The sequence below is a fragment of the Dipodomys ordii genome, unplaced genomic scaffold (genome assembly GCF_000151885.1).
Source record: "Dipodomys ordii isolate 6190 unplaced genomic scaffold, Dord_2.0 Scaffold44, whole genome shotgun sequence".
In the NCBI taxonomy this organism is placed as follows: domain Eukaryota; kingdom Metazoa; phylum Chordata; class Mammalia; order Rodentia; family Heteromyidae; genus Dipodomys; species Dipodomys ordii.
Genome location: NW_012267260.1, coordinates 3,062,458 through 3,088,864, shown reverse-complemented (window position 1 = coordinate 3,088,864; position 26,407 = coordinate 3,062,458). Strand labels below are relative to the sequence as shown.

Sequence of the window (26,407 nt, the reverse complement as noted above, 5' to 3'; positions counted from 1 at the left end):
GTTGGAAAACCCACTGGGCCCCTGCACAGTTCACCCTGGCATTGAGAGCAGGCTTCATTGCTTCGGAGAATGGGCTCGGCTTGGTTTAGTGGGAGGCACTCTAGGCTACTGTCTCTTGGATCTGCAGCTGTATTTCCAACTGCTGACTGGCCCACGACCCTCAAGTTACTAAATGCCCTCTGACCTGTCAGCATGTGTTTGAGCCTGGCTCGGCACCCAGGAGCACGATACGGGGGCCAGGGCAGGCATGGGGGCTGTTAGATTGGAAGGAGGTCACGCTGTCGATCAGTAGAGCGGGTAGCGGTGGCAGTGAGCTCTAGACGCTCACATCGCTACCCTCTGTTCCCCCTCCCCTCCCGAGCGCTCGGATTATCAGCCCACGTGAGATCTCTGCTGCCAGACACAGGGACACCTGGTCTTCTGAAAGGCTGTCTCATTCCAAGGGACGCCCTTCCTACAGGAAGCAGCAATGTATTGGGCAGGAAAAATAGGACTTGTGGGACTGAGGAGGAAGAGGCCTTTCTGGCCTTCCCCCGCCCCCCCACCAAAATAAAAGGACTGACCAAGAGAAGCAGCACTCAACACGGTGCTGCCTGCATGGTCTTTACACAAGGCCCTCTTGGCGCGGCCTCTTCACTTAGGAGACAAAGAGGTCAGGGTTTTGGAACAGAGAGCCAAGAAGACTCCCAGAAAAATGCTGCCTGCTTGTGAATATCTGGTCCACAGGGACTGGAGGAGTGGGAGGAGGGAGGGGAACAGAGGAGCCAGAGGAAAAATGACTCACTGCTCTGAGAACAGCCTTTTCCAGCCCTCGGTCGGGGCAGCTGTCTGAGGGAGGGCGGGACTGGCGGCCTCCGAGCTCAGGCATGCCAAGGCACCTGAGTTCCAGGGCGAGCTCAGCACAGCCCGCACTGCAGCCCTTCAGTCCCCGCCACGGACAGGCTGCGGCAGATGGCCTGTGCAGGGGGTGGGGGGGGTGGGGGCTGGGGCTCTTGAAATCCTTTGCTCTCTGTGGAATCTCCAAATCGACCCAGGAGCTAAGCAAACTCTCCACCATGGCAGATCCCTCTGCTTCCCCAGCAATCTCCTCTTCTAGTGCATAAACAAAAGAACCACAAAACCCAGTGGAATCCAGAGGGAAAGCAGCAGCGGCTACCTGCCCCGGACAGCCCTGCATCATCTGCTCACCAGGAACAACCACACCTACAAACCACCCCAGAGCCACTGCCGTCCAGTGGACTTTAGGGTCTAAAACTCGAAGACCGACACCAAGAGGAAAGTCCAAAGGCCTGTCCACCCTCATCCTCCAGTCGAGGTCCTGTTGTTGGCCTTGTTTGTTTTTCCTTTCTTCCCAACATTGGATAATATATCAAAGACAGACTAAAAGTGAGAGGCTGGCGTGCTCAGACGCTCACTGGAGGTCTAGCTACACTCCCAGTGCTGCACCTGAATAGAGGCCAAGAAAATCATCTGCATCCAACACACAAAGGCAACTGGAATCCCCAACAGCTGAGACTTGGGGTACACTTTTTGCTTCCTTTTTTATAAAAAGCTGTTCTGTATTACTTCTTTAAATAATGATCATCTGTGATGCTTAGGGAAACCATCAATTCATTACTGAAAAAAAAAATCTGTGGAAAGCTAGAAAGAGAAGATGCATGTGTGGCTTGGGGGTCATCCTCCCCGCCAAGACTCAGGGGGGCTCAGAGCATGCCAGGCAGAGTGCAGAGGATCGGCAGCCCAGGGTCCGGAGGGAGGGTCAGAGAGAGCACACGTGAGCCGGAGAAGAGCAGTGCGGAGGGGAGGAGGGGAGCTGCTCTGAGGAGGGCAGGAGGGAGCCGGCCACGCAAAGCCCGGGAGGAGGAATGGCCGGGCAGCGGGAGGCAAAGGCAGGAACAGCAGGGCTGTGCCCTTTGCATGAGACCAGCACGGCCGCGGGGAGAATGTTTCCGCAGCTGTGAGGGGCCTGGCTTTAAGTGGAGAGGAGAGGGCAGGATGCAGTTTATGTTTAAACAGCCATCTGGCCGCGCAGATGATGGGCTGGGGTGGGGGAGCCGCATGCAAACTTGCCCGAGGGGGGAGGCGGGCGGCGTGAGCCCCCCTGGCGTGAGGGAATGGCTGCACGCCGGGAGGCACCAGCTCTGCCCACCTCTACCCACTAGGTGCCAGGAACGTGTTCTTTTTTTGTTTTCTTGCTAGTCCTGGGGCTTGAACTTAAGGCCAGGGTGCTGTCTCTGAGCTGCTTTGTGCTCAAGGCCAGTACTCTACCACTTGAGTTACAGCACCACTCTCAGGCTTTTTTGAATAGTTTATTGGAGATAAGAGTCTCATGGGGACTCAAACTGTGAGCCTCAAATTTCAGCTTCCTTTAGGCTTACAGGTGTGAGCCACCAGCACCCAGCGGCCAGAAGCGTGTTCTCAACGTCCCGAGAGGAGGCCGCGGGAGTGGGGGTGGCGAGGAGGTAACACGCTGGCAGGCAGAGCCGCCGGCCCTGCTGGTGAAGCGCGACAGTCCGAGAGAAGACACGCGTCTCACAGCATGACAGAAAACCATGAGCAAGAAACTGCTGGCTGTCTTCCTTCACAAAAACTAACTCCTGGGGCTGGGAAGGTGGCTCAGTGGTAGAGCGCTTGCCTTTGCATGCATGAGGCCCTGGGTTCGATTCCTCAGCACCACATAAGCAGAAAAAGCTGGAAGTGGCGCTGTGGCTCAAGTGGTAGAGCGCTAGCCTTGAGCTGAAGAGCTGAGGGACAGCGCCCAGGCCCAGAGTTCAGGCCCCACGACTGACTGGGAAAACAACAACAACTACTACTACTCCTGCAGAAAATGAACTATACGACTTGTGGGTGGGGAGGGAGGGAAAAACTGGGAGAAAGCAAAGGAAAGGATGGCATTGTCTGAAAAGAAACGTACTCATTACCTGACTTAGAAACGGTAGCCCTTTGTAAAGGTGCATCACCTTTACAATAACAACTTAAAAATTAATATAAAAAAAGGAAACTAACTCTCCCGCTCTTCACCATCTTCCTTCCTCACAGATGGATGGGTGGAGGAGGTGGGAGGGAGCAGGCGGTGTCATCAGGAGCTGGAGGCTCCGGCCTCGCTGAGGGGATCTGGGAGGAACGTTTGCAAGGGAAGCCTCCCCGCTCCCAGCCCAGGTTCCATCCTCACTTCTGAGCCCCTGAAGGGCTGGAAGGGGATCTGAGAAGGATCCACATGGCACCGCAGGGTGGGACGCAGGGGTGAGGGGGAAGGGGCGGAAGTGACTCAGAGATGAGGCAATGCTCCCCCAAAAGCCAAGCGCTGTGTCTGCCTCAGAGCAGCGCGGGGCTCCCGCGGGGCAGCGAGGGGCTCCCGAGGGGCCCCCGCGGGGCACAGCGCAACCTCAGCAAGCGGGGAAGGCCTGGGGGCAGAGGCGGAAATCCCGGTGTGCAGCACCAGGGCAGGGGACCCCAATCACGCCGTGGGTCTGTCCCCTACAAGCGAAACACCCCGGGGAGCAGCAAGTCTGCTCTGGCATGAAACGGTAGTGGAATAAAGGCAGTGTGCAGAAGCTACGTGGACTCCTGCTGAGGACTGTGCCCCACACTGGGCTCTGGGTTAAGCATCTCTGACGGGAGTGATACCACTCCATCCATCGTCAGCCTGGCAGCCACCAAGGGAGGGAAATCGCAAAGACGTCACAGGGCTACTGAACTTTCCAGGCCACAGGAGACCCAATTTTAAGATGGGAGGGGCTTCAGGTGAGGGTGGGTGTCACTAACAGAAAGGGTCTCCTTCCAATGACCTTGAAGGACCTCCTACATTTTTTTAGTCCAAGGAATGTGGCCCGTCAAAGGTGGTTTCAGATTAAGAGTCCTGCTGCAGAGCAGGAGGTCAGGAGGACTTCTGGTCCCAGAGGTGTGTGTGTGGGGGGGGGGGAGGACTCCTGGGGAGATCTTCTGTGCGGTAAAGAGGCTGGCCTCGTGTTTACTTTCTGCAAAACGGAAAGTGTGCTGGCCTTTGTTAGGACTTCATGTGAAATGTCCCGCGAGACTCCTGTGTTTGATGCAATCTTCAGAGATAAGAAATGTTCACTTCGGGGAAGTGAGCAGCTCACAGAGCTCTGACCTCATTCACAGATTAGTGCAAGGATGAGTTAGTTCATCATCTGATAGCATCCGGGAGGTGGTAGAAACTGGGACGTGGGGCCTAGCTCGAGGAAGGAGGTCACTGGGGGCTTGCCTGTCAGGGTGTCTTTGGTCTCTGGTCCTTTCCTGTCTGTTTCCCTCTGCTTCCTGCCTGTCATTCGGTGAGCAGCTGGGCTCTACCACAAGTTCTCAAGACATGTAGTTCTGACCTCACCGCAGGCCCAAAGCAAATAGCCAGCTGCCCAGGGATTGAGCCCTGTAAAACCGTGAACCAAAAGGAAGCCCTTCCTCCTCCACTCACAACAGCGCAGACCTGGCTAATGCACAGTGGGAGTCAGACCTCCAAATTCAAGCCACCTTTGCACTGGGCTGTGGACAAACTATGAAACAGAGCTTGAAACTCTTCTCATCCCCAGCACAGGTACCAGAATTAATGCCAAGTTTACCTGATGGGCCTGCATTTGCAAAGGGCCTGCAAACACAAAACACAGCACTCTATGCATGCACCCGGATCCTTACTATAGCGTCAGAGGACTCTGAAAGTGTTTACTTCCCATCGGATCACTCCCTCCAGCTAGTAAACATGGCACAGAATTTCAGTTCTAAGACACCTGACCCTTCCTCTTTTTCTTCCCTACCAGCAATTCACAGTCACGGTGTCGGTGATGTGAGGGACAGCTTGGAGGCTCAGGGAGAAGCCTGCCGCAGGCCTGAAGGCGACTCACCGTCAGCGCCACGTAGAAGCACCACAGCGCCGAGCTGACATGAAAGACAAGCAGCTGTCCGGACTCGTTGAACTTGCTGTGCTTGACCTTGGAGAGATGGAGCCGTCTGCTGATTTTCTAAGGAAGAAAAGAAAACCCCATCTATTTATTACCTGAGGTGTGAGGACATGCCTACTGGGCAGATCTCAGTCCCCCGTTTCCACCCCACGAAAATGCAGACACTGTCAAACGTTGGAGCCAGGCTTTCCTCCACGCCGTGTAGCGTAAGCCTACTGTGTGAACCTGCGGCTTAGCTCCAGACAGACACTTCACAAAACCCACAAGATTAAAGTCTTCACCTACATCTAAAGAACACGACCCCCTGGCCAACCTATGTCTAACAGACCCAAAAAGATGCTGGTCTGTCCTATTTCAGCAGCTTTCTACCCATGTGAGACTGCCGTCCCAAGTCCGCTCAGCAGGAGGTACACACTAGGCGGCATGCGACCCCGAGCTAGGCCCAGGGCTAGCTCACCTCCGAAGCCAGCCGTCACTTACATCTAAGATGTACTCCTGAACCACAGCGTGCAGGATGATGGCAATGAAGATGTAGAACAGGACGGTGACCAGGTCCTTCGGGCCGTAGTGGTACTGCACCGCCTCACTGTCTGCGGGGTCAGAGGCTTCCGTCAGCACTCCCAGAACCCACAGGAAAACGATGGGAAACAGGAGTTCTGATCTAATCAATGTTCCCCGTTTGCCAGAGCCCCAGACTTAGCAGACCGCCTGGGCCCTAGCATCCTATCCAAGCCCTGGACGTGGTCCTTGGATGTACCCACGGGGAGAGCTGTGGAGAACCAAGGGTGCCACCCTGGAGAGCACAGCGTAAGGGCCCTGAGCCAGTCTGTAATGTGTGGACTGAGGACAAGGGAACTGCCTCGATTATGCCTCCGTCTCCTCCTCCCTTACACCCGCACCTCACCCAGGAAGCCCGGCCGGCGCGCGAGTTCCCTGTGGACGCAGAACTCGCACTGCCTGAGGCTGCGTCACCACTCCGTACTTTACTTCTCATTACAACTGGGGGGGATCTCTGCGACCCCGCGCTCTGTGCCCCACTCTCCTCATTTGTAAAGCGATGCGAGCAGCCCCTGGGATACAGGGCTGCTGTGAGAGGCAGAGGAGTCACCGTGGTGAGGGTCAAGGTGAGAACAGTTGCGCGGCAGGCGCCGTGCGCCGCTGCGTGTGACTTTGCTATCCACTCTGCTGTGCCGCTTCACACGCCAGATGCTACTGCACTGCCTACCACTCAGAGGAAGCATCTGGAAATGGGGGACGTATCAAAAAATAGTAATAAATTAGGGGGAACCCTAGCTATCGAAGTTTCTTGAAACTCTACCACTATGGCCTCCTCTTCCTTGTGCAGTGGTGAGCTGGCCCCAGGCTGCACGAGCCAGGCGGCCGAGGTGAGGGAGTGGGGCCGCTGGAACTGGGGATGGGCGGGCGATGGAGCCGCATCCTAGGCCAGGCAGCATCGTCTGCCCAGGGCGCAGGGAAAAGGCTGCACACGGCAAGGAACAGCAGGGTGCCACCCGAGAGGGTGTGGCCTCTGCCCAGAGAGGGTGTGGCCTCTGCCCAGAGAGGGTGTGGCCTCTGCCCAGAGAGGGTGTGGCCTCTGCCCTGAGGGCAACTTGGACACGTGAAAGAAAATCCTAATGAAACAGGAAAATGATGCAACTTGTATTCTGGAAGGTTTATTTAGCAGCACACAGGGGCAGTCCTGGAGGTAAGGCATCTGCCTCAGAGCTGACCCTGTCACCCAGGTGAGGGACCACCCAGGACCTGCATTCAGGTAGGAAGAGACAGAGAGGAAAGGTGGAGGAGGCCTGCTCAGGAGGGAGGACAGAGGAGGCTTGGCGGCTGACTTACTGGTGGGAGCCAAGCACTGCAGACGGAGGAGAGACAGCCGTGAGGGAAAACACACAGGTACAACTCAGCCTCCAACCCCACTCACCGTCTGCAGGGCCAGAATCACACTTTCCCTGCCTTCTTCATAAGAGACTCACTAGAGGGCGGCACGTATTATTTTAATAGCTAAACACATGCAGTTTTATCCTCAAGGCCATTGTTATTAGGCAAAATGGGATGTTATACACAGCCAAGGAAGTATAGTCTAAACTGGTGAAACGGTACTTGTTAATACTTCACCTTAAACATGCTAATGCTTTCTGGGGGTTATCTGCCTTTATTTCCAATGCTACAGTTCCAAAGAGAAGACCATTGCTTCAAGTTCTTCTTGAAACAAGAATGACCATGTGGGGGCTAGGCACGGGGCTGAGTGGCAGAGAACTTGCCTGGCATGTGCGCGGCCCTGGGTTCAATGCCTAGCACACAGACAAAAAGACCAATGCATGGACAAGCACCCTCCTCAATTCCCTCACTGCTGGGCGCAGCATACTTGGCTGCTCACCGCGTGCCCTGCGCAGGCTCTGGGCTGGGGCTGGGAGGTAGCGCTGAGTGGTACACAGACCCTGCCATTTTGGAGCTGAGTGGGGCACACCAAATCCTCCTGTACTTAAAGAGCCACCACTGCCAACTCAACAGGAGAAACAACAACCTGATTTGTTAAAAACTGTGTCACAGACTTGAATAGACTTCCCCCCACCCTCACCCCTGGCCCTAAAGAGGTGATACAGCGGGCCAAGGAACGGCAGCTTACCATCTCTAATCATGAGGAAAATACAAAGACAAAAACTGTAGGCTCCCACCGGTGTGGGATCCTAGAATAAACTCATCGAGACAAGAGTGGAGGCAGCGGCCGAGGCAGGGAGACTGGGAGATTGAGGCGGCAGGGATGGGGGGAGGCGGCCAAGGGCGCCGTGCCCTGGGCACAGCCCTCCGCTGCAAGCCTGGAGGAGCAGGTCACACAGCGCACCCCTAACTGCTGGTCTTCCCAGCGGTCACTCCCTTAGCCGGCCTTTCACATCTCCACTTCAAGAGAAAAACAAGCGGAAGACGTGACCGCTTCTTGTTCAGCTCCGAGGAGAAATGCAGCAGCTTACACTGGGATCAGCAGGGAGCGCCTGGCTGTCTCAGCCCCAGGGACACACTCAGAGGAGTGGCGGCCGTGGAACCCTCCCGAGCGCGTGTCTGGGGGGCTGTGGGGGAGTGGGGGAGGAGTAAGGCCCACGGCGGGCCGATTCCTGGTATTTTGGAAGCAAATAGAGAAATCTTTACCAAAAAAAAAAAAAAAACAACACCATAGGATTTTTAAGTATTAGTGACTAATTCAAAATTGTTCAAAACACAGCATGAGCCAACACTACCCGGTCCAAAGAAAACACGCTGGCAGGCCAACCGTGACCAGAGCCACCAAACTGCAATGTCCGGAGTAGATGACCCAGACCCCTTTCCAACACCAAACCCTATGAGAGTCTTCTTCCTACACAACTGCTCAACACACTTGTGTTCACTGAGCATAGAATAACCTAGTCTGGAAGCAAGCACCCTCAATAATAACCCTCCCCTTCCACATCTATCAACAGTGATACTTCTCCGTCTGCCTGAGGTCAGTTTAAAAGAGACCTGGAATCACGAGCAAGAGCCTTGGCTCTTGACATTCTCCATGACCACGGCCTCTGGGGACAGGACCTCCTTGCTTTTGACGTCACCCGCCAGCAGCTCCTCCTGCCTGCCTGTCCACAGCCCTGTCCTGCCCAAACACGCTGTGCAGTCTTGGCCTCCGCTCCTGACCCTGCCGCTCACGCTCGCTGCTGTGCAGTCTGCTCCTCAGGACCCACTCGAGTCCTGGCATGACGCCCCTGTCATCCTTCAGTCCCCGCTCCGCCAGTTCTTTCCTAACCCGGACCTGCATTTGTGAAACGGACTTCCACAGGTTTCGGTGCTGACAGGGGTGTTTCTCTATTATTTCAAGTCTTTTCTACCATGTATCAATTCAAAACAAAGACACAAAAAATTGCTGGAACTGGCACTGTGGCTCAAGTGGAAGGGCGCTAGCCTTGAGCTGAAGAGCTGAGGGACAGCGCCCAGGCCCAGAGTTCAGGCCCCACGACCGACAAAAAAATAAATAAAAATTGCTGTAAACAAAACCAAGAGGTAAATGGGGCCAGGGCTGATGCTCTCCAGTGAAGAACCTGCTAGCAGAAGGGAGGCCCTGGCTTAGAGTCCCAGCCCTCCCCCCACCCTCCCCACCCTCCTCCCCGCCCTCCTCCCCACCCTCCTCCCCACCCTCCCCACCCACCCCTTCAAAAGAAAAACATTAAATGATTACAAATTAAATAAAAAACTTAAATCATCACCTGACAAAAAGATTCCCAATTCAGATTAGAGACAGTTAACTTGCTATTAAAAAAAAAAAAACTCCTCGAATACAAGGATAAAAAGAATAACAATCAGCAGAAAAATGGGGCAAACGGTATGAACAGACAAAATACAGAAAAAGGATACACGGATGGCTTTCACACATCGAAAAACATGCTTGGGCTTACACAGAACAGAAATGTAAATTAAGATGGCGCTGAAATACCATTTCCTAGCTATCATCTGGGCAAAACCTGAAAGGCTGGTGATTCCTGAGTCTTCATCCGCTCTTCATCCACTCATCCTTCATCTACTCTTCCACTCTTCATCCACTCATCCTTCTTCCTCTCTTCTTCCATACTTCTTCCACTCATCCTTCATCCACTCATCCTTCTTCCTCTCTTCTTCCACTCTTCATCCACTCATTCACTCTTCATCCACTCTTCACTCATTCTCTTCATCCATCCATCTACTCTTTGTCTTCATCCACTCTTCCACTCTTCATCCACTCTTTATCCACTCTTCATCCACTCATCCACTCTTCATCCATCCATCTATTCTTTGTCTTCATCCAGTCTTCATCCAGTCTTCATCCACTCTTCCACTTCTGGTTCGCTCTCCACCCCAAACCACCTACCCCCGGCATGGGGAATGGGGCTCTCACACATGCTGTCAGGGGACTGAAGATATACAGTACTGTGTCTTTGGAGCTGTTTGGCAATTTCTGTTGAGATTACAAACACATGGACCCTGCAATGCACAGTTCTGCTCTGGGAATTCATCTTGTAGCTAGTACTCACCACAGATGAAATAACCCATGAACAAGGCTTTGAAGGCTTTGTACTACAGCACTGTTTCTAGCACAAAAACAACGCTGTTATTTTAAACTACAGGAAACTAGTAAATGAACTATAAATGTACAGGTTGAACAACTCTATTCTGAAAATCCAAACTCTGAAAGGCTCAAAATCCAAAATATTTTAAGCAATATTTTAAGCAATATGAAACCACAAATGAGAAAATTCTATACCTGAGCTCATGTGACAGGCTGCAGTTCAAACACAAGCATGGGCCAGGCACTGCTGGCTCACGCCTGTAATCCTAGCTACTCAGGAGGCTGAGATCTGAGGATTGCGGTTCAAAGCCAGCCTGGGCAGGAAAGTCTGTGAGACTCTTATCTCCAATTAGCCAGCAAAAAAAACTGAAGTGAAGCTGTGGCTCAAGTGATAGAGCACCAGCCTTGAGCAAAAAAGCTCAAGCCTAGATCCTGAGTTTAAGCCCCAGTATCAGCACACACACACACAAAGCATAATGAAAAATTCTCTTCAAGCTATGTATATAACACATTATCAAAATACAAATGGCAGCCGGGCACTGATGGCTCATACCAGTAATCCTAACTACTCAGGAGGCTGACATCTGAGAATCACAATTCAAAGCCAGCCCAGGTAAGAAAATCTGTGAGACTCTTATTTCCAACTACCCAAAAAACTGCAAGTAGAGCTGTGGCTCAAGTTGTAGAGCACTAGTCTTGAGCAAAAGAGCTCAGGGACAGTGCTCAAGCCCTAAGTTCAAGCCCAAGGACTGGCACAAGCATACACACGCACGTGCACATGCATGCGCGCGCGCACACGCACACACACACACACACACACACACACACACACACACACAGAGGCAATTCTAAGCCACCATTTACTGGCCATGCCATATATGGAGCACGGATGCTGAGCAACTTCATTAGTCTTCCCTGTAATCCTGCGTATTACCCCTGTTTACTGACATGGCAGCTGGGGCTCAGACAAGCAGGAGCTGTGCCCACAGGGAAGGGCCAGGCCTGTGGATGCCAGGCCCAGGACTCTTCATCAGGCTACTCCGCTCCCTTCAAATCACACAGCCCAGGCGCTGTGGAACACCCCGCTTCCCAGAGCGGCAGAGAGGGGAAGGGCCAGGACTGGCCCCATCTTAACTCGCTTCCAGCTAAAACAGACACAGGTCCAGGTGGGGTAGCTTTCATCTACAATCACGGTTGCTTCGTTCTCCAGAGCCACGGTGGTCCCTCATCTTACAAAGAGGGGCTCAGTTGTTGCGTGACAACAATCTTTCAGGATGGCGTAAGCAGGAGACAGCAGTCATTCCTGCCTGCAGAGGAGGCCCAGACAAAGGCCTCAGATGAATGAGGCTGGCTTTACTGCCAGGGCATCTTATCCTAGAAGAGGCCAGGAGAACAACAGCCAAGCTACGGTGAAGGACGTTCTCCAGCTTTCTACCTCTGACTGAAAAAACACCACAGAGCAGATGCAGTGATAAAGCGTCTGAGATCAGCGCAGCCGGGAGCCGAACTCTGTCCGCTCAGACCCCTGCAGAACAAAACCTTCCTCTGGAGAGAGCTCTGCCCGCCTCAGCCTGTTTAAAGTTCTGGGGTGCAGCTACAGCACGGAGCCATCAGTCTCCACTCCTCCCCAGGCTGGTTATAAACGTGCCCCAGATTCTCAGGGTGCTGTGGCCCCAGCTGGATACTGAATTTACCCACCGATACTCCCTACGTCCCCACCAAATAACTCTAGAAAAACAAAACAAAACTGGAACTGGATAGAAACATACAAATGAGTTACTGAGGATAGTAGGTTTCCTGAGCTTACTTCTGAGCTTCTTAGAAACAGGATTATTTGAAACCCCAAATGGGCCTTTTGGCCCCGGGAACTGACAGGTGTTCTCTGAGGTGGAGGTTTCGGTGCGCTGGGGACGGGCCCCCGGCATATTTCTCATAAGGTCTAGTCCTGCCAATGGTCCTGGTCTGAGTCACGGGCCGTTCAGAGAACTCCTCCAGGCAACTGTCCTTAGAAACCGTGGAGGTGGAGACCACCACTGCCCATTGTGTAGAGGAGGGAAGGGCCCAGGGTGCTCGTGGTTTGCCTGAGATAATTCAGCGTATTAGAAGTCCAACCCAAACAACCCTGTGCATACGTGCTTGGTCCCTGGGGCTCACCTGTTCCACACCAGAATAAGGCCTGAGTGTGCCTCTGGGTCTCTATACAGTGCCTCTGTGGTCCCTATGTATTTCTGATCATAGCACCATTTGAATCAGAAAGAAGACTCCACGGGTCTAATGGTAAGATCAGAAAACAGACATTTCAGTCTTTGCCAGAGCTGGCAGGGTGGATGGTTACCAGATAAAGCCCAATAGGTTAACATTTGAATTTCAGATAAACAATGAGTAATTTGTTAGAATTATGTCCTGTGCATATCTTGAGATATACTTATGCTACAAAAGACAACAACAACAACAAAAGCAATTCTGGCAATCCCATTGGAGAGCAAGTAGAAACAAGGTTTGGTGAAAAGAGGCACCTTGTGCTTTATCCTATCACTGCTGACCTTAAAGCCAGCAAAGACAGCACTGCATGAGCACCACTGCCAGGTTCAAGCCTCTGCTTGGAGCTTCGTTTTGCAGACTGCAATGCAGCAAGATGGTTCATTTACAGCTGGAGGTGCCGAGGTTGAAGTCGTAACTCCCAATACCCTAAGAGGCGACCATTCAGAAATGGTATTCACAGACGTAGTTAGTGAAGATGAGAAAGACCACAGGAGAGCTGGGGAAGGTGGACCCAGACTGAACCCTCACGCAGAGCGCGCCATGGAAGGCTGATGTGTGTGCTGCCACCAAAGCCAGCGCGAGGCCGGAAGCCTTTCACAAGCAGCACAGCCTGTAGCACTGCCAGCCTCCAAATGGCCAGACATTACTTTTCTGTCATGTAAGCCACTCAGCCGGAGGTACTTACGCCGCAGCAGCCCAAGTGCGGGCACTGCGGGGCAGAGGGCAGAGGGCAGAGAGCAGGGTCAAAGGGATTTACAGCAAACACAGCCCTCACACGCAAGCCTGGCCACTATCTTCCCTCGACCTGAAAACCTCAGCGGAGCAGGCCACAGAACGCTTTGTGTGGAGACAGTCGCTACTCGACCAAAATTCAATTTTAAACACTGAATTAAGTAAGTTATATACTCTATAAAGAAGAAAGCTCAGAAGTCAGAATTTATTTATCCTGGTTATACAACAACAACGATACACTTCTAAGCCCTCCTGGCCCTAAAGAGATTGTGGGGGAGAGCTTTAACAGACGGTTTTTGTAAAGTGTTTTCTTTTCCCCATGAGAAGTTTACTTTCCTCCAGTTCCTACAAATCAAATATTACCACACTGGGTTGATGATTAAGGAGCTGAGTACAAACTAAGCAGCTCCTCTAATTCGTTGTCTCTCTCCATTATTTGCTTGTCATATTGCCAGCATCCCCAAATGGCAAGATTTAAACAACACAGAGACTGTTTAACAATACTTTATCTTTCCTTTCTAAAGTAACGGAACCCTTCTCCCACCAGGCATGGACTCTATCGCAGCCTTACCCAGGCCGGGAGGCGTCTCCGAGAGCAGAATCCACCAGTCCCACCCTGGAAAACTCCAGCCGGAGGCCCTACTAGCTCGACACCCTGGTGGTCTTTAGTGAACAGCACAGCTGCCCCAACCAGGGAGGCCACTGGACACTGAGCTTAAACACCCAAAGGTTGCCAAGGAGAGTTTGCCGGTCCTTCAGGGCTCGCAGGACGGGGAGGCAGCTCGGCCTTTCTTACCTGCTGCAGGCACACTAACATTATACTGAGGTAAAATAAATAGGAAGGCAGTCTTGGCTGTGACCTGGAAAACAAAGGGGAAAGTTCTAGTTTACTTTTTTTGCCACATCAGATAAACAAAGAAACAAAACAACAACAGAGTCTGCTTCAGCCCCACTCCGAGTACAAAAAACAAAGACAACAAAACAAAATACAACTTTAGGCCCCAGATGGTATCTAGATTTGTATGCCCTGCAAATAATCTAGGCTTGGCAAACTGACAAGCAAGCAAAGGGAATGGAATGGATCTACCCATCATGCATTCATTCATTCACTCATTCAAGTGGCGATTTGGTTCTAGCACCCAGCACTGAGGAAAATGGGGTCACAGTCTTCAAGGGGTGAGGATCCAGGCTGAGGTCCCCCCAGTACTTCAGGTGCCTGCAGTGTGGACGCAGCCCCAGTGTACACCTGGAGCTTCCGAAACAGAGAACTCCAGCTGCAAATTTCATATCTGTCCTTTGTGGGGAGGGAGAACTGCACCTCGCAGGACTGTTTATTTTGAAAGCTGCCTTTTTTAGTCTCATTGTGAAAAGGAAAACTTGGGGCTGTTACCTGGTGATCAACAGACAAATCACTAGTGACACAGCAGCCCAGAAGAGAGGGATGGAAAAAAAAATGGAGATTTGAAGTTTAGACTCAGAATCATCAACTGCTTAGGTTTTCAAATACTAGTTCTGCTAGCCACACAGCCGTGCGCAAGTGATTCACAGCGTGAGTATAAAATCGGGGGTATCTATCTGCAGCACCGCAGCTGGCACTGATCCCACGTCAGAGCTGTTTACAGAATCCCAGATGTGGGGGGGGGCAGGGGGGGCCTAAGCCATGCCCACACTGCCCTGGGCAGAGCATGAAGGCTGGATAAGGAGGAAGTACTCCCCCAGGGGGCCTCTGAGACACCCCACCAATGAGAGCTTCCTTGTCCTCCAAACGTGGAGGTCAAAAGGAGGCATGTGGGGAGGAGGGGCAAAGCAGCCTGGGGAAGCGGATGCTGCACGAGCGCCCCTCCCCCTCTGGACAGAGCCCGGGGAGTGACTTCCCTCAGCCTCCCCTGCCAAGAGAAAGAGCCTCTCCAGTCAGCAAGACCTGACACTCCTGCAAGCGGGGGTCATGAGGAAGCTTCCACGTATTTGTGCTAATGCTTGGAACATGTCCAATCAAGCTCAAGGGGAAAACCCCAAATGACATCAGGCGGGAGGAGATGGAGGAAACACACAGGTCTTTCCCCCTTCCCACCCCAAGTCCTCCTAACTTGATCTCTTAAGACCTTGTCCAGCATTCTCAACCTCTCCTCCAGCCCAGCTTCTCGTACTGTACTTTCCCCTGTTCTTGAGAATAGATGTGCATGGTTTGCACCAAAAGCCTCCATTCCCTTCCTTCCCCTCTCTTTTTGGAGCCCCCTCCTACAGCCCAACCTGGAATGTGTCTATCAGAATCCCCTTCCTTTACATGCCAGTCCAGCAGGGACCCCTCCCTCACTGGACGTAGGCCACCCGTCCTCTGCCACACAGCGGCTCACTGCTCATCAGCTCCCAGTCCTCGAAGGCAGGGCCATCCGTTCACCCTCCTATGCCCTCCTGTAGGTGCTCGGTAACCACTCACTGAGTCAGATGAAAAACCAAAGGCCAGGTCTGCTCCGCTCAGCTGTCCCAGTCCCTAGTGGGCAGGCCCTGGGTGCCAGCACTGGCGCTCCAGCCCTGCCCAGCTCCGCTGAATTTAGCTCAGCCAGAGTCCCTGCAGGCCACAGAAGCGCAATGGCTGCCCTCCGATTCTCTCCAGCGACTAACCCTGACCCATTCTTAACACTTGTTCAGCTTTGTCTTCACACACTGAACTCCCGGAGGAAAGACCAGGAGAGCTAAAAGAAATGGGGAGCAGGAAGGAGAGAGATGTGCGGTATCAAGCAGAGGCGGACAGAAAGCATCTACTGTACCCCACTATGTCTCCCCTCCTTGGTGTCATTCAGGAAATCCACGTGTCTTTTTTTTGAGACGGGGCTCTCTATGTGGCCCAAGCTGACCTCAGAGTCGGAATCCCCACCTGAGCCTTCTCACACTAGGATTCCAGGCATGTGGCACCAGGCCTGGTTTTACGCCTGTCTTCCGGGGGGCAGAGGTGGCTCTGCAGGGTTTGGCTATCTGACAGCTACTCTCCTCTTCCAAGGAGCTCTGGGGTTCCTGTGGGAAATGCCTTTCCCCACGTGCATGTGCACACAGGCAGGACGTTATGGGGTCAGTTTTGATGACAAGAAGAAGAGTTCCTCTTCCTATGCACTGGCTACCCTACCCTAGGTGCGGGGCTTCCTCAGTAAGGTCGAAACGATGCTCATCCATGCCTCAAACCTGCAGGGGAGATGGGGTCTGTGCTGTGGTTTCTGTCTGGCCCTGGAGTGCAGGGGTCATCAGCTGTGTGTGCCGGCAGAGAGCTGGCTAGGAACCATTGCCAAGAAACACTGTAAATTAATGCACAAAGAACCAGTGGTCAAGCTGGCTGCAACTAGAATCCCTGGAGAATCTTCGAAGCACACAAATGGAGGGCAGGGGGCGAACAAATACAGCAATGGCACTCACCGGACACTATGTTGAAAATGAACTATGCAACTGGCAGGTGGTGATGGGAGGGAAAAACTGGGAGACAGTGAGGGAAGGGGTGACATTGTCCCCAAAGAACCGCACTCTTTACCTGACTGCCCTCTGTGCATCAACTTCATAACAACAATAAAACGTTTTTTAGCATCTCTATGCCCAAGCCACGCTCCAGCCAAGGAAGCCACAGCCTCGGGCGAGCGGCATCTTGTGCCGCTCTCGGCGCACCGCCACGTGCAGCTGCATCTGGGAACCACACAACGCGCTTTCCCCAGGAAGACAGGCACAGGGTGCGTGGGCTCCACAGAGACGCATTACTGCAGTCCTGCATACACAGTCAATTCTCGTTACTCAGGGGAGAGAACGCTGGAACGCTGCACCAAGGAGACACGCAGGGCCACTCCTCACGTTTCACCAACACATCAAGAACGCCCTTGTTTTGTGTGTCCTTCCATGAGATACCTTGCATGACGCTGAGTCCTCACACTGGACTCACAGCCAACAACACTGGAGCGCAAGCCTCACCCAGGTACTTCCTCCCGGAGTCTCACCACTGGCTTTCTTGTTCTCAGGAGCCCTAGCTAGCACTTGAGTACTTCGGGGGGGGGGGTCCCTTAACACAGTGAAATCCCAATGAAACTGCAACCATTGTGGCTCTAGAATGGACTGCAGAAAGAAGGTTTGTTTTTGGTAGGAGACACAAAGGCAGCACGCAGCCTTGCGCCGCCCGAGCATGCGTGAGGGCTGACCAGAGGTCTTCGTCGCTCTGTGCACAGCTTGAATGACACCAGAAGCCAAGTATTGATCTGGGGTGCAAACAAATTTTAGCAAGTAAGCAAAGTCCCCCAAAACAAATCCATAGAGGGAGAGGACTGACTGTATTAGGGCAAATCTGAATGTGTGTTCCATGCCAGCCAGGACTTAAAAACAAAACAAAACTTTATTAAACTCTCTCCTTTTAAGTATGCAGCTCCAGGAAAGGAACTTATCTTCATGTGTAGACTACCTCTTCCTTTGTGGAAGCGAGGCTCCAGGGAAGTGGGGACACTTCTGCCTTGATCATCAATGCACAGCCTCAGAGATGTGAAGGACAGAGCTGGCTCAGTAACAAATGCTTGTCATGTGACATGGACAGAGCAATCACGCAGGAGAGCCAGAGTTGTGTTCAGTCATCTGATCTGGGGCCTGTCACCTGCCCGCACCCGTACTTTGTGTAACTGTTTTCTCGTGTTGGGCAAATGGTAGATGTCTCGTAAGTACCCATTTGATGAACTCACTACAGACAGCTGTAGAATTTCATAACCAAGTATGAATGCTTAACACATGTTTTCTGAGTACAACTCCAGGATCTAGGATCCTGAATTAAGGCAAAAATACTACATTCCAGTATTTTTCCACCCAATACCAACTCTAACCACGCATCTTTTTTTTAAATGTTTGCTCACTTTCCCTGTTTCCTAGATGAAGAAGTTAAACTTGAGGCACCGAAAGGGACAAGACCTCACAACTCCCAGGCAAAAAAGCCAGCAATCAACTTAATTTCCTACAGAGACAAGGAAATGGGGGGAGGGGGTGCAAGGAAAACCCAGTAGCCAAAGAGGGATCCTTCTCATCCATGGTAAAATCCACTGTGTGCTTTGTTTCAAAACCTTTTGGGCACCCCATGTTCATTCCATAATCCTTTCCTGACCTCAGGCCAGGGACCAAACAACTACTCAGGTCCTCTCTGCGAGTGTCGGTTAAGGGGGTATAGCAGAGAGGCCTGAGAACCAGGAACGTATTAAAAATGTCATTCCAATTAGTTTTCATCCCTGTAAGGCTGTTTATAGGAAACATTATTGAGTTTTCGGCATTTTAAATGCCAAGCCCAGTGGGTGAAAGGTTAGAAATGATCACGTGCTAATGCAAAGAGAGAACATGGGAACACTGTATGACTCAAAAGGGTCCCCTCTCTCTCTCTCTCTCTCACACACACACACACACTCACACTCTTACACAGAACTTCATTAAGAATGCGAGTGAAACTGCTGCTGCAGCTGAGTAAACTGGACAGGGCAGCCACGTGCTGTGGACAGCTGGGAGAGCCGAGCAAGGTATTCACCTCCGGACCAGTTCCTCACCCACCGACAAGGCCAGCTAAGATAATCAAGTGCTTGCTCAGTAATTCACCACAGGTAATCACCTCTGGCAGCCTCTGAAGTTCGTGCTAATGATGTCCCCTGTTCTACAGATAACATGGAAAGAATGGGGTGTGGGGCAGTGGCCATCGCTTCCTGATTGCACTTCATCTTCACCTCCCAGAAGCCATCCCTGTTCTGACAGACTTGCCAAGGTCTTTCCACAAGTGTAAGGAATCGCTGCTTCTCCACGTTCGGAGGCAAGGGCTGTGCTTCACCCCCCGTCCGTTGGGCAGGAAAGCCAGGCCCCTGGGACCACGTGCACTGGGTACAGCGAGGCTTCCCAAATGCCCATTCCGGACTGGGACGGGGTTCGAGGGCCTGTCACACACATGCTTTTCAGGACCACTTCTGTCCCGTGGACACCATGTCCCACAGAAACACAGAATGGCCCAGATCTCACAACAGAAGTGGGTACCCCCGTTTTCTCTTGACTGAAGCCACGGCTGGGATACTGCCCCTTGCCCCCAGCCACGTCTTGTTTCCAGGAAGCCCTTCCCAAAACTGATTTGCGTCTTTCTGCTGAAGCAATGCACAGGAAATTTTCAATCAGACAGAAAAACACTGGAGGTTACGCCCAATTTTCAGGGGAATACGACTTTTATGTCTTTTCCTTTCTTTCTCTTCCCTCCCATCTCCTCCCCATTCTCCTCCTCTTCCTCCGCTCCCTCTCTCCCTCCGCTCCCTCTCTCCCTCCCCGCTTTCTCTCTCAAGTAGGATTATAGGAAAGAGCCATAATGCCCAACTCTAAGTAACTTTTAAGATTATCAGTGGTTTTTAAGCATATTTCTCCCATATCACCTGGGCGAGTTCAGATCACTAGTTATGTGTGGATATTAATAAAACACATGACAAAATACTTCGCTTTTAGTCCAAAGCCATCTAGTAAGATACCATAGCCTCTAAAATTGAAATAAATTTAAATTGAAACAGAAAAAGGGGCTTTAGAGTTTAGAATTTTAGGTTTAGGTGACTTCTTTTAAGAGTTGAGCTAACATTTAGAACTTGACTGCAGAAATGAACAACCTCTCCAGTATGACACAGATAGTAACAACCTCTCTGATAGGTCACAGATAGGAACAACCCTAGTTCTTGAAGCCACTGCAGCCCCACAGCAGGACGCATCAGGACAGAGGTTGCTCTAATGTTACGGACGGGCAGACGGCCGCCAATCAGACAGCCATGGAGAGCAAGCATAAGGTGGGTTCCTCGGGGAACTCTGGAATTTCCTCAGGCTGCAGGAAATGAAGGGGTAACTCATGGGCACCAGGACCCAGCAGGGCTGAGCCAGGCAGGGCCCCGGTCCACCTGTCTTCATGTGCCTCTTTGCACTTTGGAGAGATGCGGGTCAGCAGACAGTGATCTGCAGTGACCATTTTCAAAACCTCTCCACTGGCCTAGTCCGGTCATCAGCCTGTGGGACTCCTGCATTTTGACGGAGGAGCTAGGCACACTCAAAAGAGGGAAATGATCGCTGAATGCGCACGGCCGCCATCACCAACCCGCAGGCCGGCAGGACCGAGGTGGGGCTCGCAGGAAGACACAGCCCTCCAGGTGTCTGGGACAGGCACAGCTCCACTGTGTTGGAACTGAGCTGGGCTCGGAGGTCAAAGTGCAAGTTTTAAGTGAGACAGATTTATAAAGCATGACTGTTCTGTGGTTCTCAAAAGGAGAGACACGAGGTCCTGAGGGCCACAGAAGCCTCCAGCTTCCCGTCAGCCTACCAGCTTTTACTGCCTCTTGGCCAACTGATTCCTTTGGAATCAGAACCCACAGACACACAGATAAGCGCCTGGCCACGAGCCAAGGTCCTGCTCTGAAGCGGCCATGGCTGCCACCTCAGCCCCTGGGTGAGTCCCGGCTCCCTCCTGGATCTCACAACCACCACGCTGGTTCTCTAAACAGATGTACCAAGGAGAACTTTAGGGGCAGGGGTAGGTGTAGGGGTGTGCGTGCGTGCGTGCGTGCGTGCGTGTGTGTATGTGTGCGTGCCTACCTGTAGGCACAAAGCAGGATGGTAAGTCATTCTTACTTACAAAAACAGTTCTTTATTTTATTGTTTCAGACAATGGAATTTGAACAAGGACTTCAGGCTTGCTCAGCCGGCTTGCTCTGACTCTCACTTGAACCATGCTCCAGCCTTGCTTTTTTTTTTTTGCCAGTCCTGGGGCTTGAACTCAGGGCCTCAGCCCTACCCCTGAGCTTCTTTGTATTCAAGGATAGTGTTCTACTACTTAAGCCACGGCGCCACTTCCAGCTACTTCTGAGTAGTTGATTGGAGATAAGAGTCGCACAGATTTTCTGCCTAGGCTGGCCTCAAACCACAATCCTCAGTTTTCTTAGCTCCCTGAGTAGCAGGGGTTACAGATATGCGCCACTGGTACTTGGGTTTTGTTTTTGTTTTTCTAGTTATTTTGGAGATAGAATCTCTCCCTCTTCTGCCCAAGGCTGGCTTCAAACCCTGATCGTCTGGACCTTAGCCTCCTGAGCAGCTAAAATTACAGATATGGCCACCAGTGCCCAGCGAAATATATCTTTACGTAGTACAATAAATGTATCTAGTCTCTAGAAAAATGGAATAAAGAAAATACTGAATCAATCCTTCAATCCCAAATACTTGCTGAGCACTTTCTGTGGGCAAGGCACAATGCTAACACTGAAAGTCCACAGCCTTCCCTCACCCAGAGCCACCAGTCAAGAGAGTCTGACTCCGCCCTTGCTTGTACAGATGACCTAACCAACCATGCCTTTTTGAATATTTACTGCAAGCTGGGCAAGGCAAAGGCTCATTACATAATGACCTCAAATAATGCTCACAGTCATGCAAGGAATAATCATTCCACATAATGTGTGTGGCCCAGGGACACGAGGACCACCCAGGACACCACATCTAGATTCCCTTCTGTAACCGCCAACTCTATAAAGCTGACTTGTTACATACGATTTTGACCAAGTGTCATAGACAAATAAATAAAAACCAAAATAAACTTAAAAAACAGACACTGTAAGCTCTTGCACACCCCACACAGCTTGGTTGATGCAGATAATCTCTCTGTTCCAGGCGGTCCTGAGCTCTGTTCACCCATGATGGGCTAGCTATGCCCTGTGTTTTTCTGCTCTTAAGTTTGGAAACTGCTTCGCCCAATGCAAACAGCACCCATGAAGGAAGGTAAAAGCAAGTGTGATTAAATCAAATGAGAAAGTGAAAACAATAGATCTGTTGAAGAGCGACATGTATTTTAACAGAATTTGGGCAGCCTCTGGAGAAAAATGAATCCAACATCTGCCATACAGAACTGAAGTCCATCTATCCTGAGCATGTGTAGTGCAGAACTAAAGTCCACCTATCCTGAGCATGTGCAGTGCAGAACTGAAGTCCATCTACCCTGAGCATGTGCAGTACAGAACTGAAATCCATCTATCCTGAGCATGTGCAGTACAGAACTGAAGTCCATCTATCCTGAACATGTGAACCTATCCTGAGCATGTGCAGTACAGAACTGAAGTCCATCTATCCTGAGCATGTGCAGTGCAGAACTGAAGTCCATCTATCCTGAGCATGTGCAGTACAGAACTGAAGTCCGTCTACTATGAACATGTAAGGTCTCTCCTCCATGGTTAGCTCCTTGGAACCACATACCCAGACGCCAAGGGTCTCCAGAACTATATTACCACCTCTTTCCCGAGCTCCTGCCACTGGCTGGGTCCTGCTCTACTCTCTTACAAAAATGATCTCATTTAATCCTACTGTACAGAAAAGGGAGTCTCAGAGACCTCAAGAAACTTGCTCAATAGGGCTCAGCTAATAAGCCCCAGAAGTGGACTGAACCCCAGAATGGAACCACCTAGCTACCTAACAAGGTACCCAAACCTAATGAAGGACGTGAACTTTCATGTAGAAACTGATGGTTTGGAAGTTAGAAAGCCGTCACAGGTCAGGGCCAGACCAGGCGCTGGGCAAGTGCAGGTGCCTGCCCCGGCGCGAGGTTATGTATCTACTCAGCTCTGTGACCACACTGTCCTCGCCCAGCAGGGACTCAACAAATGTCCACTAGTGCTCTCTGGTGGGGAGGGGACTCATGGGTGGCCCCTGGAAGGCTTCTGGGAGGCAGTGAGCTGAGCCAAGGAAGTGATGTACTAAGCACAAGCAAGCAGAGGAGGGCAAGGCTGTGAACAGCATCATCACAGGACTGACGGGCTAAGAAGGCCTACAGGACTTTGGGTCGGGGCTACTTGCTCCTCCCCCCCCCCCCCGTGGGGCTCAGTTGTAGCTCTCAGTGGCCCTCAGTCTCAAACAAGCTAGTAGAAAAGGAAGAAAAAGGGAATGCAGCCCTCAGATCCCTTTCATCTTCTATTCACTCATTCCCTCACTCTCCTTCAAAAAGCTACAGGGGCCAAAAGGAGAGGACTTTGTCTTCTGAGGGAACATTTTCCCTTGGGACCTGGAGATTTAAAAAAAAAAACAAACAAAAAAAAATGACTGCTTCCCTCAAGGTAAGAGAGGCAAAGACTGCAACCGCATTTCAAAGGCTTTTTTTCTGGCCACAAAGCTCTGAACACCACCCGGCATTTTATCATTTACCAATTGAATTTAACCAGCTGCCTAATGGACAAGTGCATCCACTCCGCCCTGTGAAGCAGTCAAGGAAGCAATTTCCTGTTGGACAGACAGTCAAAGACTAATGTAACTGTACGAGGTTATCAGAAACCCATTTGTGCAGCGCTGGAAACGCCTGCTGGTCCCTCGGGGTGACTGTGCCCAGCCCTGGGCACCAGAAGGAAATGGGGTTAAGTGGTGCTGTGTGTGATCTGAACTGGCAGGAGACGGATGGAGGCAGTTTAAGAGGTAAGGGCGTTCTGGCCGCAGCAGGAAGCAGGGCAGTAGGTAGCTTAACATAGTTGTGTTTCACTATTCCTCTTATTATACCCAGGAAATGTCTGTCCAAAAGTCTGCAGTCATCGTTTCAGGAGAAGCAGTTTAGTTCTGCTGTCGGGTCTGCCTGCCTGTTGAGATACACGAGACAGGATTTGAAAAGGAAGCAGCTACAGTCTGGCTAACCCTTGAACCCCGTCCTGAGACCCAGCACACAGAGCGCGGCTTTGCTCGAATCAAGCACTGGGGCATGAGGAGGTGCCCATGACTGGACCCCCTGCCCGGAACCAGATCTAGGAGTGGGTGTGACCACAGACCTCTCTAGAAGGCCGAGTGCTCCTCATTCCTTCATCCCCAGCTCTCATGGTGCTCCTCCTCTCTCTCCTTTCCATCTTCTCTATCCCCTCAACCCACAGCCCCTCCAGGCATAGAAACATGTTTTCAAGACCTAGACCCTCTGGGCATTCCATCCATTTCCCTAACTACGTTCACACCCAAGTCAGTTACAGGTGCCTTCCACAACCAGTCCTCAGTACCATCTGTCTTCTGGGGAGCTTGCTGATGTAGCCATATGCCTGATATAAAAGGCTTCACACCAACACCTGATCAGAGGTAACCTTGTCACAGGACCCACCGACAAAGGACAGAAAATGAGGGGGAACAGATGCCACCTGCTGGCACTACTCCACTGCAGGCTCGCTTTGGTACTAATACCCTTCGGTACTCAACACTGTACTGATTATCATCCCACACTCACTGCTGGTAGAGTCCCCGCCACGCCTGGAACTGGTACCGATGCCCTTCCAGACTCGCTACAGTACCGACTCCCTCCGAGCTCACGGCTGGGGCACTCACGCAGAGCCAGCGGCTGGCAGACAGACAGGCACCTCAGTCTGAACGACTAGTACTGACCGCTAGTGTCTGGAAGGGTTTTCTTTCTGCAGGACACCCAGAACTGGATGATCCCCACGCGCTCAGGCGCGGACCACTGCGTGGCCAGCAGTCCCACTGCTTATCCCAGAAGGACTTTAGTGATGACAAAAATGAGATGCAAGATCCTGAGATCCTCCGACCTCACCGTGCAGCGAGGAAGCCAGTGGAGTGAACTGCTGGCCATACTACTGCTACAGAAACACACACGCATGCACGCACGCACGCACACACACACACGCACGCACACACACACGCATGCACACACGACTGGCAACTGGTCTTCCATGCTGTCTCTTAAATCCTACTTGATTTCACACATGATCTGCGCCTTCATGAGCTCAGATGCTACATGACGGGTAGCTATGGGGAAGGGACTGTCCAGCCACTGACTTCCCTCCACAGAGAGGCCTTCTTCTGTAGGTTTCCAGCACAGAGCAGTCACGGGAGTGAGGGTGCACACCAGGGAGGGTGGCTGAGGGGCAGGGAAAGTCTGCAAACAAGCGGCCACTTCTCTGGGGATGGCTTTCCACCTTTTCCTACAGCTGAGCAGCTGGAGGCGCGTTGTCTGCCAAGCTTCCCGCCTGCGTGTAAACAGTCTGGCACCAGCTGGGGCTTGGAATCTGCTGAGTCTCTGCCAGCTGGCAACCTGGAGATGGGTCAGATTAAAGGAATGCATAATGAGGGAGGGGAGACAGAGGCTGATTCACACAGGAGGGTCTGCGGGGGTTGGGAAGGATGGGGGGGGGCTGTACAAGTGGAGAAACATGGAGGGAAGAGGAAGAGGGTCAATATGCCTGGGCACCACACCCCACGCCATGGCCCAAGGCTGTGCCGTTCATTTATTTTTGTCCTTTTAAAAACTGGCTTCTTTGTCCCTGTCTCAGTCCCCCACAGCATCTCCCAAACCAGTTACCCAGCGTCCTTTGAAAAGTCTGCAGCTGGCCTTGAGGAGGCTCAGCATGAGCAGACAGCACAGGACACCTGATCCCTCGAGATCCCAATTTGGGAACGTTAACACGGAAACCCAAGCTACACGCTGACAAGCAGGCCCAGGGCCGGGAGCCGGCCCAGAGGACGGGAGAGGACAGTGGGCCGGGCAGCCAGGCCTGCTTCCAGCCTTACAGAGAGAGGCTTCTGGCTCCCTGCGCAAAGGCCCAGAGCACAGGGATGCAGGGGACAGCCCCATGAGCAATGTGGCAGTGTGACCGGCCACCAGCCCTCCACTGCCCTGCAGAGGCGAAGGGGTCAAGAACAGACCGGAACTTCAGGTCCTGACACTGGGCGGCCACACATGGGAAGGTCACCCCCAGACCGTCATCTGCTCCTCCAACAGCAATATCACACACACTACACATCTATCATCACCAAGAAGAGGACGCGAGGCAGAGCCAGAGAGATGCTGAGGGGCCTGTTCCCCCAGGCAACCTGACTACTCCCCTCCCCCTACCAGATGTCATGTGAGTGTGCGTGCGTGTGCGTGCGTGTGCATGCGTGTGCATGTGTGTCTGGGTCGTGGGGGCTTGAACTCTGGGCCTGGGCGCTGTCCTTCAGCTCTTCAGCTCAAGGTTAGCACTCTACCACTTGAGCCACAGCGCCACTTCCAGTTTCTGGTGGTTCACTGGAGATAAGAGTCTCATAGACGGGGGCTGGGAAGGTGGCTCAGTGGTAGAGCACTTGCCTTGCATGCCTGGGGCCCTGGGTTCGATTCCTCAGCACCACATAAGCAAAAAGAAAAAAGCCGGAAGTGGCGCTGTGGCTCAAGTGGTAGAGCGCTAGCCGTGAGCTGAAGAGCTGAGGGACAGAGCCCAGGCCAAGAGTTCAGGCCCCACAACCGGACCCCCCAAAAAAAAAAGAGTCTCACAGACTTTCCTGCTCAGCCTGGCTTTGAACCGCGATCCTCATATCGCAGCCTCCTGAGGAGCTAGGATGACAGCGTGAGCCACTGGCGCCCGGCCAGATGTCTTTTGAAGAACTTCCTCTTTGCTCCCCTGGACTCTGTCATGGCGTCTAGACAGCGACTTGC

General features: G+C 52.2%; 1 protein-coding gene across 1 annotated transcript in view; it reads right to left on the bottom strand.

Annotated features, from left to right (window-relative positions):
* The window catches only part of Tram2 (translocation associated membrane protein 2), a 53,439-nt gene that overhangs the window by 6,874 nt on the left and 20,158 nt on the right, over positions 1-26,407 (bottom strand). The window contains exons 4-8 of the mRNA XM_013019069.1: positions 13,553-13,695; positions 12,935-12,958; positions 12,142-12,205; positions 5,394-5,503; positions 4,857-4,973 (exon numbers count right to left, since the gene is read on the bottom strand). Of these exons, the coding sequence (XP_012874523.1) occupies positions 4,857-4,973; positions 5,394-5,503; positions 12,142-12,205; positions 12,935-12,958; positions 13,553-13,695 (458 nt within the window). The remainder of the gene's footprint in view (positions 1-4,856; positions 4,974-5,393; positions 5,504-12,141; positions 12,206-12,934; positions 12,959-13,552; positions 13,696-26,407) is intronic.